The 15,617-nt window shown below is 41.7% G+C and overlaps 1 protein-coding gene across 1 annotated transcript in view; it reads right to left on the reverse strand.

Moving 5' to 3' along the window:
* Window positions 1-15,617, reverse strand: part of LOC140679610 (uncharacterized) — a 61,266-nt gene that overhangs the window by 41,282 nt on the left and 4,367 nt on the right. The window contains exon 2 of the mRNA XM_072915328.1: window positions 7,104-8,503. Coding sequence (XP_072771429.1) covers window positions 7,104-8,503 — 1,400 coding nt within the window. The remainder of the gene's footprint in view (window positions 1-7,103; window positions 8,504-15,617) is intronic.

A 15,617-nucleotide genomic window follows, 5' to 3' on the forward strand; every position in this document is an offset into this window, starting at 1 on the left:
TTCCTCAGGGTTCGGTTCTTGGCCCTGCACTCTTTAGTATTTACATGTTGCCGCTAGGCGACATCATACGCAAATACGGTGTTAGCTTTCATTGCTATGCTGATGACAGCCAACTCTACATGCCCCTAAAGCTGACCAACACGCCGGATTGTAGTCAGCTGGAGGCGTGTCTTAATGAAATTAAACAATGGATGTCCGCTAACTTCTTGCAACTCAACACTAAGAAAACGGAAATGCTGATTATCGGTCCTGCTAAACACCGACATTTATTTAATAATACCACCTTAACATTTGACAACCAAACAATTACACAAGGCGAATCAGTAAAGAATCTGGGTATTATCTTCCACCCAACTCTCTCCTTTGAATCACACATTAAGAGTGTTACTAAAACGGCCTTCTTTCATCTCCGTAATATCGCTAAAATTCGTTCTATTTTATCCACTAGCGACGCTGAGATCATTATTCATGCGTTCGTTACGTCTCGTCTCGACTACTGTAACGTATTATTTTGGGGTCTCCCTATGTCTAGCATTAAAAAATTACAGTTGGTACAAAATGCGGCTGCTAGACTTTTGACAAGAACAAGAAAGTTTGATCATATTACGCCTATACTGGCTCACCTGCACTGGCTTCCTGTGCACTTAAGATGTGACTTTAAGGTTTTACTACTTACGTATAAAATACTACACGGTCTAGCTCCGTCCTATCTTGTCGATTGCATTGTACCATATGTCCCGGCAAGAAATCTGCGTTCAAAGAACTCCGGCTTATTAGTGATTCCCAGAGCCCAAAAAAAGTCTGCGGGCTATAGAGCGTTTTCTATTGGGGCTCCAGTACTATGGAATGCCCTCCCGGTAACAATTAGAGATGCTACCTCAGTAGAAGCATTTAAGTCCCATCTTAAAACTCATTTGTATACTCTAGCCTTTAAATAGCCCCCCTGTTGGACCAGTTGATCTGCCGTTTCTTTTCTTTTCTCCTCTGCTCCCCTTTTCCTTGTGTAGGGGGGGGGGGGGGGGGGGGGCACAGGTCCGGTGGCCATGGATGAAGTGCTGGCTGTCCAGAGTCGGGACCCGGGGTGGACCGTTCGCCTGTACATTGGCTGGGAACATCTCTGCGCTGCTGACCCGTCTCCGCTCGGGATGGTGTCCTGCTGGCCCCACTATGGACTGGACTCTTACTATTATGTTGGATCCACTATGGACTGGACTCTCACAATATTATGTCAGACCCACTCGACATCCATTGCTTTCGGTCTCCCCTAGAGGGGGGGGGGTTACCCACATATGCGGTCCTCTCCAAGGTTTCTCATAGTCATTCACATCGACGTCCCACTGGGGTGAATTTTTCCTTGCCCTTATGTGGGCTTTGTACCGAGGATGTCGTTGTGGCTTGTGCAGCCCTTTGAGACACTTGTGATTTAGGGCTATATAAATAAACATTGATTGATTGATTGATTGATTGATTGAGTTTGATTTAATTCCAGTTGTTTCTTTTTGTAACTCCTTTTAAATTCAAAGATATTCTTGCAGCTTTTTAAGTCTTTGTTTAGAGAATTCCATGCTTTAATTTCAACTTGTTTAATTCCCTGAATTAAACAAGTTACTATTTAGTATTACTATTTAGTGGTCAATTGTACGGAATATGTGCTGTACTGTGCAATCTACTAGTAAAAGTTTCAATCAATCAATCAACTTCCTGAGCTTTTAGTAAATGGACACCACATTACGCTATAAACCAGGGGTCGGGAACCTTTTTGGCTGAGAGAGCTATGAAAGCCAAATATTTTAAAATGTATTTCCGTGAGAGCCATATAGTATTTTTTTTTAACACTGAATACAACTAAATGCGTGCATTTTTAAGTAAGACCAACATTTTTAGAGTATAAGTCTCCTATTCTTTTTAATAACATTGTTAATCTGAAGCTAACCAATAATAAATAAAACACTTTTGACCATTAATGCGACTTCTTGAACAGGTGCGGTAGAAAACAGATGGATGGATTAAAATGCAAGAGAATGTTTTATATTTTGAACGTTATTTTTAACACTGTGATTACCGGCTGAATTATTCATTACTTATCCTGTTAGGTAATGTCAGCTAAGATTTATCTGAGATCCAGATGCAGTCATCAAAACAGCCACATCTGGCTCGAGAGCCATAGGTTCCCTACCCCTGCTATAAACTATCAAACTCTAAAACCAGGCAATTATTTATGAGTACCGTATTTTCCGCACCATAAGCCGCCCTGGGTTAAAAGCCGCGCCTTCAATGAACGGCATATTTCAAAACTTTGTCCACCTATAAGCCGCCCCGTGTTATAAGCCGCATCTAACTGCGCTAAAGGAATGTCAAAAAAACAGTCGGATAGGTCAGTCAAACTTTAATAATATATTAAAAACCAGCGTGATGTGGGCGCGCATGGAGTCGTATATCAACATGGACGGAGCTGTGTGAAAAAAGCCACCCGGCCTCTTCGCGTAAACTTACCTTAACCACTCGCTCATCTTTTCTTCATCCATCCATCCCTTCGAGTTAGCTTTTATGATGACGCCGGCTGGAAAGGTCTCTTTTGGCAAGGTCTTCCTTTTGAATATCACCATGGGTGGAAGTTTCTGGCCATTAGCATGGCAAGCTAGAACCACAGTGAAGGATGACTTCTCATTCCCTGTGGTGCGAATATTCACCGTACGTGCTCCCGTTGCATCCACAGTGCGGTTCACAGGAATATCAAAAGTCAGTGGAACCTCGTCCATGTTGATAATGTTCTCTGGCCGGATCTTTTTTTCAGCTATCTTGTTTTTACAATATGCACGGAAAGTAGCCAGCTTTTCTTGAAAGTCTTTAGGCAGTTGCTGTGAAATAGTAGTCTGTGTGCGGATGGAGAGATTGCGTCTTTTCATGAACCGGAAACACCAAGAAGCACCACCTTTAAAATCATCCAGGTGAAGTTCGCTTGCTAGCGCTGTTGTGTTATACGCCTGTCGCTTAGTAGGAGCCATTTTGTGGTCTTTACAGATGTAAACACACAAAGGAAATGAAACGTAATATCCGCGCGCTTCTTCTTCTTCTTCTACGCGGGCGGGTGGTTGCTTACAGTAGAAGAAGAAGCGCTTCCTGTTCTATGGGGGCGGGTGCTTACCTTGGCGGTTGCTTGCGTAGAAGAAGAAGCACTTCCTCTTCTATGGGCAAAAAAGATGGCGGCTGTTTACCGTAGTTGCGAGACCGAAACTTTATGAAAATGAATCTTAATATGAATCCATATATAAAGCGCACCGGGTTATAAGCCGCACTGTCAGCTTTTGAGTAAATTTGTGGTTTTTAGGTGCGGCTAATAGTGCGAAAAATACGGTATTGTACTTTTATCCTTTCAAGTCAAATCTAAACTCATTTGATGATTATTCTCTTTGTGTCAAAAGAAAAGCAAATCTGAACTAATATTTGAAATGTCCCACTCCTCCAAAAGCTAAAAAAATAAAATAAAATAAAAAGAAGTCTATAAAAAGTAGTACTTGGCCGAACACGTGACAACCCTTCAATCAAACCGCTTAAGATAAGAGTTGGGGGGAAAAAGAAGAGCTGGAAAAAAAAGTCACAATGAAAATCGTTTTTATTGCAAAAAATTGTTTTCGACAACAGAAACAATCCAATAATATGTGACGTATAAACAATCCAATAATATGTGATGTATAAACAATCCTGTTACGGCTCAGGCTCCTGCCAACGCCGCTCATCCGTCTGTGCGCACCTCGGGACACGCCCACGGGTGCGCACATCCAGGGGCGCGCGCCCTGCAGCAGCCACCAGCTGCATTCACTCACCGGCAATCTACACTCCTGGGTCTGATGAGGGCAGGCTCAATAAAGGACCAGTGGACCCAAGGATCGGCGCGGGAACTTAGTTTTCTCATGGTGTACCGTAAGGCTTATGATCTCTCTCTGTCTCTGCGTGTTTTCCCTCGTGTCTGACATCCTTGTTTGTTCTCCCGTGCCTCCGCAGTGTTTACCTTCCGTTGCCCTGGATTTTGACTGCCTCCTTCGTTTCCTTGACTCCTCGCTTGCCCCTGGACTTTTGACGCCTCTCTCTCGCCCCGGATCACCTGCCTGCCCCATGGACTGCCTCGTTTGCTCTCTTCAACACTTGGTAACACACTTCAGCTAACTACACACATAGTCTTACACCACACACTCTTGTATTCTAGTTCACACTTCATTTCCTTAGTTCAGTAGTATTGTTTATTATTATTTATATATATATATATATATTGACTATATATATATAATAAATAATTGTATATACTGCCCCCTGGTGTCTGTTTACCGTCACCTCCCCTCAGTAAACACAACAAATCCAATAATATGTGACGTATAAACAGTGTTGGGTTAGTTACTGAAAACCAGTAACTAGTTACAGTTACTAGTTACTTTATTTCAAAAGTAACTCAGTTACTAACTCAGTTACTTACCGGTACACCAAAAAGTAATGCGTTACTGTGAAAAGTAACTATTTAGTTACTTATTTTTTTCTCCTTTTTTTTTAAGGCTCCCATTAATGCCCTTTTAGCCTTCATTTCAGTACTGTTATTGCACTGGAGAATAATACAATGTGTTGATCAACTTGACATGCATTTGCATCACTGAACTCTGCTAAGCAATGTGCTCTACATACAACACACAAAGACAAAGATATGTTTCAAAGGGCCAATTTATTTCAGGCCACAACAAATTGACAAAACTATTTTAAATAGCTGCAACATAACATACATAAGTAACAAACCGCATAATAACAACATAGCTGTAAAGCTGGCTTCACCCAAGGAAGGCACACATGACATACACAAAGCCTAATCAGGAATTTTTTCTCTCTCAAGGAATTGTGAAATAAAATCATGTATTCAGGAGATCAACACTGTAGTGAAGCCCAGAACACTCTACACATGTCCCCAGTTTTAGTTTAGAGATAAGGTAAGATTGGTCTGGCCCTCTAGCATCCCTCTTTATGTTTGTGAACTTTATAGTCTATACATGTAGAGTGATGTGATAATCAAACACTCTAGGAGTCTAGAATGAAAGAGTATATAAGAGAATTGACAGTGTCTACCTTCAATGAATGATTAGCAGAGGCAGAGTTTGGAGTGTTTTCTTTAGCTCGCTTTCCATGTTTATGTACTCACTGTCCAGGTACTTGGAACATGTTTTCCGTGCCATTTGTTGTTTGACGCCGGTGTCATGCTAATTAGCTGCCAGAAAACGGGTGACTCCACTGTAGAAATAGCCTGCATGTCTTCTAGCACATACGCTGCAATGGCTCTATCAATGTTGTCCTGGCTAGCATTGCCTCCGTTAAAATCCTTAGGTGGAGGTGAAGTGGCATCGGAGTCTGAGTCTCTCTTTACTAGCTTCGTCAAAGCATGTTGCTTATGTGGCGTGGCGAAGTTGGGAGAGTGGCCGTGCCAGCAATCTGAGGGTTACTGGTTCAATCCCCACTTTCTACCATCCTAGTCACGTCCGTTGTGTCCTTTAGCAAGACACTTCAACCTTGCTCCTGATGGGTCCTGGTTAGCGCCTTGCATGGCAGCTCCCGCCATCAGTGTGTGAATGTGTGTGTGAATGGGTGAATGTGGAAATAGTGTCAAAGCGCTTTGAGTTCCTGAAAAAGGTAGAAAAGCTATACAAGTATAACCCATTTACCATTTATGTAGCTGTTTCAGCAGATTTGAATTGCTGTTTTGGGCAGTATTCCCGGGTGCGGTCACTGCTGCTACTCACTGCTCCCCTCACCTCCCAGGGTGTGATCAAGGGTGATGGGTCAAATGCAGAGAATAATTTCACCACACCTAGTGTGTGTGTGACAATCATTGGCACTTTAACTTTAAGTAGATGGGATCTTTGATCCAAGACACAACTTACATTTAACTAAAATGTTATTTTCTTTGTGCTCGACAAAAGAAAAGTAGTGACAATGTATCCATGTTAAGAAACTCGACTTCTGGCTTCGCCATGATGTCTTTTTTAGTTGTTATGAGAGTAGCGTATGTGTGTGTGTCCCTTTAAGATATGACAGCATGTGAGGTGAGTGACGTCAGTGAGTGAGTGAGTGGGCGAGAGAGGTGAGGGAGCGCAACAGAGTGAATGCGTGCAGGTGCTCTAGCTTGGTGGATGGCTGTGTGCAAGACACCAATAAAGTCACAAAATTGCAACAAACCGCCGGCCTCGTCATTCACCCTCGAGTCCGGAGCTGTAAAGACCCACTGCCGGGTAAAGTGAAAGTTGTTTGCCCCGAAATACATAGGCCCTGGAGGAACGTCTCCCCTGCGCTCCGCTCCTCGGTCGAGGAAAGCACGCCTTTTCTTTTCCTTGTGAGACAGAAGGACGACACTTCTTCTGTTTCTAGCCGATACTACATTAAAAAATAACGTAAAATAACGCAGTAACGCATCACGTAGTAACGGTAACTGAGTTACTGAATATAAAAAATAACGCGTTAGATTACTAGTTACCGCCGAAACTAACGGCGTTACAGTAACGCGTTACTTAGTAACGCGTTACTTAGTAACGCGTTACTTAGTAACGCGTTAGTCCCAACACTGCGTATAAACCATCAAATAATATGTGACGTAAAAACAATGCAATAGTATGTGATGTATATAAGCTTCCTGCTCTGTCATGGGCTGTTTTTTCACCAATTGCTGATGCATCAGTTCAGGGTGTCGGCAGATATTTTATTGTACATCTGTCTGGATAGGAAGGAGGCCAGATGACTGAGAATAAGCCAAACATCGATTTGCATCTACACAAATAGTAGCACTTTTGAGGTTGTTTGTTCAATGTAAAGTGCTTTTACAAATACAATCTATTATTATTTTTAGTTGTATGGCATACAGACTGGAGTGCAACATAAACTAAACTACTCCAACACTTCCTCCAATAACGTGGTCTGGTTCTAACTCTGCATCCCAAACAATGACATGTTTATTTTTATCCTGTGTGTGTTCTGGTGTGTTTGGTCAAAGTGCTTTTTTTGGAAAAGCTTTTAGCACAGACGGAACAATTAAACGGTTTCTCTCCCGTGTGTATTTTCATGTGTTCAGTCAAATTGGCCTTTTGTAAAAAGCCTTTGCCGCAATCTGAACACTTAAATGGTTTTTCTCCTTTGTGTATTTTCCGGTGTTCAGTCAAATTGCCCTTTTGCGCAAAGCTTTTACCACAATCTGTACAATTAAATGGTCTTTCTCCTGTGTGTGTTTTCATGTGTTTAGTCAAATTGCTCTTCAGAGAGAAAGTTTTGCCACAAACTGAACAATTAAAGGTTTTTTCTCCTGTGTGTGTTCTGCTGTGGTGGGTCAAATTGCTCTTTTGAGAAAAACCTTTACCACAAACTGAACATTTAAACGGCTTTTCTCCAGAATGTGTTCTTCTGTGTTCGGTCAAAACTTTCTTACGAGAAAACCTTTTCCCACAAACCGAACAAATAAATATTTTTTCTCCTGTGTGTGTTGTCATGTGTTCAGATAAGTGGTTCTTTTGAGAAAAGCTTTTGGCACAAACTGAACAATTAAATGGTTTTTCTCCTGTGTGTGTTCTTATGTGCACAGACAAATTGCTCTTATTAGAAAAACTTTTAGCACAAACAGAGCAGCTGAAACTAATTCCACCTCTTATCTTTTTAGAGCATTTAGAGTGTTTGTTGTCAGTGCGAGTCCTCATATCACCTTCACAGTCTGTATCGCTGCTCAAAGTTCCTTCAACGTCGTCTTCAGTCTCATTATCTGATAGTGGCGCTATTAGGTCGCCTGGTTGTGGTTTCTCTTTAGCATCGTCCATCTTCACAGAGACAACAGTTAGTGGCAACTTGGTGAGACCAGCTTCCTGTGGTCCTAGAAGACACTCTCCCTCCTGAGTGATCCGGAGTTTCTCCGGTTCTTCTTTTTTAATGTGGAGGGGCCAAGGACGCTCTTGCTTCAAAGCAGACCACTCACCCTGTGGCCGAGATGGAAGTTCTTCTAAATGACCAATCAGTGGTTTCTCTTCATCATCTTCAGTCTTCACAGAGACAACAGTCAGTGGCAACTTGGTGAGACCAGCTTCCTGTGGTCCTAGAAGACACTCTCCCTCCTGAGTGATCCGGAGTTTCTCCGGTTCTTCTTTTTTAATGTGGAGGGGCCAAGGACGCTCTTGCTTCAAAGCAGAGCACTCACCCTGTGGCCGAGATGGAAGTTCTTCTAAATGACCAATCAGTGGTTTCTCTTCATCGTCTTCAGTCTTCACAGAGACAACAGTCAGTGGCAACTTGGTGGGATCAGCTTCCTCCGGCCCGAGGAGACACTCTCCCTCCTGAGTGATCCAGAGTTTCTCCGCTTCCTCTTTAAAGTAAGGGGGCTGTGTGTCATCTTCTTCCTCCTTAATATGTGGGGGCTGTAGATCCTCCTCCTTCAAAGTGAAGCTCACCAATTGCGGCTGAAGGGGAAGTTCTTCTGGCTGACTAATCAGCTGTTGGACGTCTGCGAGACACAAACAACACAATGAAACTGTAGCTCAGACATGATCCATGAGATGTTTCTCCTTGAACTCACTAGTCTCTCCACTTTCTTCTATGTACTGTATGTGTGTCTAGTGTTTCATGGCAATTCGCCCTAGGGCCCTATTCTCCCATGTGCATACCTGCCAACTTTTGAAATCAGAAAAACCTAGTAGCCAGGGTCCAAGGGCCGCAGGTCCCGGTAGGTCCAGGACAAAGTCCTGGTGGGGGGTTCAGGGCTTCGCCCCCCGACGCAAAATGATTATTAGCACTCAGACAGGTTAAAATGTTGCTAAAACCATCACTTTTCTATCAGTCACAGTGACTTTTCAAAACAAAAATATTACAGCAAAAATCATATGGGTTGATTGACATGTTTATTCTGTAAGATAACTTCAATAGTTTGAAATTATTTTGACAGTTAATGCCAGTTATCCTGTCAACCTTTCACAAGACTTCAATTTGTTAATTGAAAGTATAAACAGTATAAACACTTTTTACAGTAAACAAATGGTAAAACAGTACTAAACAATTCCATTAAAAAAAAATTGGTGTCATTATTAACTTTCTGTCCAAGCTTGTATAATCTACTGCCTTGTTCAATTGTAAAAAATATTCTGTGCCTAAAATTCACATTTCTATCACAATTATCATACTGTAAACATGGTAAGCTAACTTCATTAAAATTAATAGTCCTGTCAATAGCATGGAATTACAATTCAAATGTAGTTTTTTTGTAAGCCTTTCAAAAGAATTCAAAATATGAAAAATGAATGAAAATTAATTTAAGCCATCAGACACTTGAAAAGTGGCACATCACATCTCTAATGTAATCATTTGAACTTTTCAACAGAAATAGCACTGCAAAAATATTAAGGACATACTTCTGTATTTTGGTAGTTATGCTGTCAACATTTAACAAGATTTCTTCAACTTGGACTTGAAAGCATAAATAGTATAAACACTTTTAACAGTACTAAACAATTCCAATAGATAACATTGGTGTCATTACCTTTTTGTGGCTAAAATCCACATTTATTCTATCAGATTGATCATACTGCAAAAATGATATGGTAACTTTATGATAAGTTTACTTGAAGTGGCATAAAACACTGAAAGTGATTGTTCCTATAACCCCTTTGTTTCAAATGTTTGTTCCACTTGTGGCAGTCGGGCACCAGCATACCGTCTTTGACAACTTGAAGTGGCATAAAACACTGAAAGTGATTGTTCCTATAACCCCTTTGTTTTAAATGTTTTATGCCACTTCAAGTTGTCAAAGACGTGCTGTGAAATACAGCCGACAGGATTGCGCACCAAACACGAAGCAAGGCCAAAGCGCGTGCATGGTGCAGGAGAACAAAGGACTTCTTTCATTTAAGGTTTGTGATAAACCATCAAACTCATTCGTTAAAAGGACTCTATAGTAATATAAAGTGAGTTTTTCTGGACATTATCATGCAAGAAAAGTTTATTTTTGGGACCGCGATCACCGCGTAATGATTTTTAAAGGTTGCATTACAAACATTTAACTGTCCCATGTGATCAGCCAGTGCGATTGGAAATCCATGCTCAATTATTGCCTCCGTAAATAAAACTTCGGCATTTATCACATCCAAAGAATCTGTTTGGGCGACGAAAAACGTTGAAAGTTTTCCACTTGTATCGCTAGCAACGGCATTAGACTTGTGTTTTTTTGTCCCAACGTGGTCTTTTACATCGCTAATTCCTCCGTGTCCGATCGAAAAATCTTGTCTGCACAAGGTGCAATTCGCGTAGTTTTCACCCTTCTTTTTTTTTTTCATTAATGAAAAACCGTATTTTTTATCACTGCAACCGTAACCCGGAATAGGTTGATGAAAACCGTACTAATTACGGGAAAACCGGAGTAGTTGGCAGGTATGCATGTGGTTAAATGGTCTGTTTGCAACATTTACTGTACACAGATGGCTAGAGGGCGCAAACATTCCAGTGTATTTTACACAGTATCTCCCACTCTCTTACAGCTTCTTGGACGTAATGACTTAACTACTATGTAACACGTGCATTAGCTGCGGGTGTTGTTAGCTAATAATAGCTCTAGCGACTATCCAGTAATGCTGTTTAGTAGCTTCTGGTGTGGGGGATCCAGCCATAACGCGCTTAAAGGGGAACATTATCACAATTTCAGAAGGGTTAAAAGCATTAAAAATCAGTTCCCAGTGGCTTATTTTATTTTTCGAAGTTTTTTTCAAAATTTTACCCATCACGCAATATCCCTAAAAAAAGCTTCAAAGTGCCTGATTTTAAATCAGAAAGTAAGCAGATATTAATAGTAAATGAACAAGCAGATCAATAATCCATCCATTTATACCGTTTGTCCCTCATAGTTTTGACATTTCAGAAATGACACAACATCTTAGTGTATTACTTGTATTAAGTGACGGACTTCTTCCCGGAAGTGAAAACAAGTGGTGGTCAACCTGTTGTGCAGCAAACTATCTGAGTACGCAAGAGGCCTAGATCTTCCTGCAAAAAGAAGATACGAGAAATAAGATCTAACTACTCAATGGAATCCATGCCTATACTTTATCATAAGGGATGTCCCGGTATGACATTTTCTTATCATGGCTATTTATTGTGACCAAAATGATCACGGTTATCATTATTATCGCGGTATTTTTAAATGTGCTCAAAAGTTTCTAAAAGTACTTATACTGAAATCTTTTAACCAATTTGAATTAAAAAAAAAAACACAAACAACACATTCAAATTGATTTCCTTTGTAGAAGAGACATTATTGTAGATAAAAACAGTTTCGTGGACCTCAAGTAGAAATTGAATGTGCACATGAAAGCAACACAGTCATTATAAACAAAGTAATATGGCAGAAAAAATTATAATAAACAAAATAAATATGAAAATTGTGCAATCTAGCATTTTAGAGACATAAGAGATTGAAAAATATATATTTAAAGGGGAACATTATCACAATTTCAGAAGGGTTAAAACCATTAAAAATCACTTCCCAGTGGCTTATTATATTTTTCGAAGTTTTTTTCAAAATATCCCTAAAAAAAGCTTCAAAGTGCCTGATTTTAACCATCGTTATAAACACCCGTCCATTTTCCTGTGACGTCACATAGTGATGCCAACACAAACAAACATGGCGGAAAGAACAGCAAGCTATAGCGACATTAGCTCGGATTCAGACTCGGATTTCAGCGGCTTAAGCGATTCAACAGATTACGCATGTATTGAAACGGATGGTTGTAGTGTGGAGGCAGGTAGCGAAAACCAAATTGAAGAAGAAACTGAAGCTATTGAGCCATATCGGTTTGAACCGTATGCAAGCGAAACCGAGGAAAACGACACGACAGCCAGCGACACGGGAGAAAGCGAGGACGAATTTGGCGATCGCCTTCTAACCAACGATTGGTATGTGTTTGTTTGGCATTAAAGGAAACTAACAACTATGAACTAGGTTTACAGCATATGAAATACATTTGGCAACAACATGCACTTTGAGAGTGCAGACAGCCCAGTTTTCATCAATTAATATATTCTGTAGACATACCCTCATGTCAGCAGGCCAGGGAAGCTAGGGTCGATATTCTTCTCTTGATCATCTTCGGGACGGTGTGAGCCAAGACATCCAGGGGGGTTTAGATCGCTCGTCTGCGGGAACAAACTGCCGCCATTGCTTGCCGTGCTACCGAGGTCCTTTGTCCCCGAATAGCTCACACACTCCGGCAGATTCAATGGGGGTCTGGCGGCAGATTTCTTTGACTTTATGGTTGGAAATGCATCTGCTTTGAGTGTCGCAGGATATCCACACATTCTTGCCATCTCTGTCGTAGCATAGCTTTCGTCGGTAAAGTGTGCGGAACAAACGTCCAATTTCTTGCCACTTTGGCATCTTTGGGCCACTGGTGCAACTTGAATCCGTCCCTGTTCGTGTTGTTACACCCTCCGACAACACACCGACGAGGCATGATGTCTCCAAGGTACGGAAAACAGTCGAAAAAAACGGAAAATAACAGAGCTGATTTGACTCGGTGTTTGAGAAAATGGCGGATTGCTTCCCGATGTGACGTCATCGCTCCGAGAGCGAATATTAGAAAGGCGTTTAATTCGCCAAAATTCACCCATTTAGAGTTCGGAAATCGGTTAAAAAAATATATGGTCTTTTTTCTGCAACATCAAGGTATATATTGACGCTTACATAGGTCTGCTGATAATGTTCCCCTTTAAAGTAAATGATGCGTTTGGGATATGGTCCCATGTTTTATACGGAGATGAACCATGTTCCGTGCCTCTATTGTGAAGACGGCCAATCAGAGCTGTGGCTGCAAGGTGGTTGGAGCCTGTCGTGGTGGTATTCCCAGAGCCGAGAAATGCCGTCAAGCTGAAGAAGGAGTCCTTTTGGCTTATGGGACAGGCGGTGTGCAGCTTCAAATGTCACAGAGGCAAAAACTCGGACATGGCAGGAGTTCGGGGAAGCCATGGTAAATGACTTCCGGACGGCTTTGAAGCGATTCTGGACCACCATCCGCCGCCTCAGGAGGGGGAAGCAGTGTACTGTCAACACCACCACCTATGATGGTAATGGTGTGATGTTGACCTCGACTCGGGATGTTGTGGATCGGTGGAGGGGATACTTCAAAGACCTCCTCAATCCCAGCTACATGTCTTCCTATGAGGAAGCGGTGCTTGGGGATTCTGGGGAGGACTCTCCTATTTCTCTTCATCATCTTCAGTCTTCACAGAGACAACAGTCAGTGGCAACTTGGTGAGATCAGCTTCCTCCTCCGGCCCTCCAAGACATTCTCCCTCCTGAGTGATCCAGTTTCTCCGGATCAGGTGCCACTTTGCAAAATTATTATTTCTTTTTTAAAGGGGAACATTATCACCAGACCTATGTAAGCGTCAATATATACCTTGATGTTGCAGAAAAAAGACCATATATTTTTTTAACCGATTTCCGAACTCTAAATGGGTGAATTTTGGCGAATTAAACGCCTTTCTATTATTCGCTCTCGGAGCGATGACGTCACAACGTGGCGTCACATCGGGAAGCAATCCTCCATTTTCTCAAACACAGAGTCAAATCAGCTCTGTTATTTTCCGTTTTTTCGACTGTTTTCCGTACCTTGGAGACATCATGCCTCGTCGGTGTGTTGTCGGAGGGTGTAACAACACCAACAGGGACGGATTCAAGTTGCACCAGTGGCCCAAAGATGCCAAAGTGGCAAGAAATTGGACGTTTGTTCCGCACACTTTACCGACGAAAGCTATGCTACGACAGAGATGGCAAGAATGTGTGGATATCCTGCGACACTCAAAGCAGATGCATTTCCAACCATAAAGTCAAAGAAATCTGCCGCCAGACCCCCATTGAATCTGCCGGAGTGTGTGAGCAATTCAGGGACAAAGGACCTCGGTAGCACGGCAAGCAATGGCGGCAGTTTGTTCCCGCAGACGAGCGAGCTAAACCCCCTGGATGTCTTGGCTCACACCGTCCCGAAGATGATCAAGAGAAGAATATCGACCCTAGCTTCCCTGGCCTGCTGACATGAGGGTATGTCTACAGCAGGCCTGACCCTAACCAATCTGGCGCCCTAGGCAAGATTTTAGGTGGCGCCCCCCCACATCGGCAGTGAAGTGTATATACTCACAAGAACCCGAATAGCTTTGTCTGTGACCTTTTTTTTTATTACTTACAACTATACCTAATATATAAAGGGGTGGAAAAGTGACTATTACCTGCAGGGCAAACATTAGCTAACCAGAAGGCAATAACAATGTAAACAAAAAACACCTGCTTAAAAGATCTAATACAAATGTCCCTGGGGAATGTAAGGTGGGAGTACTGTAATTACCTAACGTTACATTATTATTTTCCATAACAATTTAGCCCCCTCCACAATATTAACCCGACGTTAAAACAGAACTAGCTATTTATTGATTAGCAATTGCCGAATCATGTAGCATTAGCTTAATGCTAAAAAGCCAGGTTACTATCACATTCTGTAACAGACAAATAATTTAATGTAGGCTAACGTTACCTACCTGCTACCTCTGTCTTTTCTCGTTTCTCCTCCTCTTCTTTTCTCTTTTTTCTTCCCTGGGCACCTGACAGTTTTGGCCGTTTTGACATCTTGTGTTGATTTTTTGATGTGGTGACGTCCAAAAAGAGTCCGTGCGGGGGGAGGAGGGGGGGGGGGGCGTAATGTTGTAACAAATAATATTTCTATTAAATAGGCTTTACTTTGCATTTTAATTAACGTGGGATTCTTTTTTGTATTTAGAAATAGTACCAACTTGTTTTTATTTATTTATTTTTTCTCCAACATTTGTGGCACTGGCGTGGCGCCCCCTAATGGACGGCGCCCTTAGCATTTGCCTATACGGCCTATGCCACGGGCCGGCCCTGGTCTACAGAATATATTAATTGATGAAAATTGGGCTGTCTGCACTCTCAAAGTGCATGTTGTTGCCAAATGTATTTCATATGCTGTAAACCTAGTTCATAGTTGTTAGTTTCCTTTAATGCCAAACAAACACATACCAATCGTTGGTTAGAAGGCGATCGCCGAATTCGTCCTCGCTTTCTCCCGTGTCGCTGGCTGTCGTGTCGTTTTCGTCGGTTTCTCTTGCATACGGTTCAAACCGATATGGCTCAATAGCTTCAGTTTCTTCTTCAATTTGGTTTTCGCTACCTGCCTCCACACTACAACCATCCGTTTCAATACATGCGTAATCTGTTGAATCGCTTAAGCCGCTGAAATCCGAGTCTGAATCCGAGCTAATGTCGCTATAGCTTGCTGTTCTTTCCGCCATGTTTGTTTGTGTTGGCTTCACTATGTGACGTCACAGGAAAATGGACGGGTGTATATAACGATGGTTAAAATCAGGCACTTTGAAGCCTTTTTTAGGGATATTTTGAAAAAAACTTAGAAAAATATAATAAGCCACTGGGAAGTGATTTTTAATGGTTTTAACCCTTCTGAAATTGTGATAATGTTCCCCTTTAAATATATATTTGTCAATCTCTTATGTCTCTAAAATGCTAGATTGCACAATTTTCATATTTATTTTGTTTATTATAATTTTTT

Source organism: Nerophis lumbriciformis, linkage group LG20 (genome assembly GCF_033978685.3).
Source record: "Nerophis lumbriciformis linkage group LG20, RoL_Nlum_v2.1, whole genome shotgun sequence".
Taxonomy (NCBI): Eukaryota; Metazoa; Chordata; class Actinopteri; order Syngnathiformes; family Syngnathidae; genus Nerophis; species Nerophis lumbriciformis.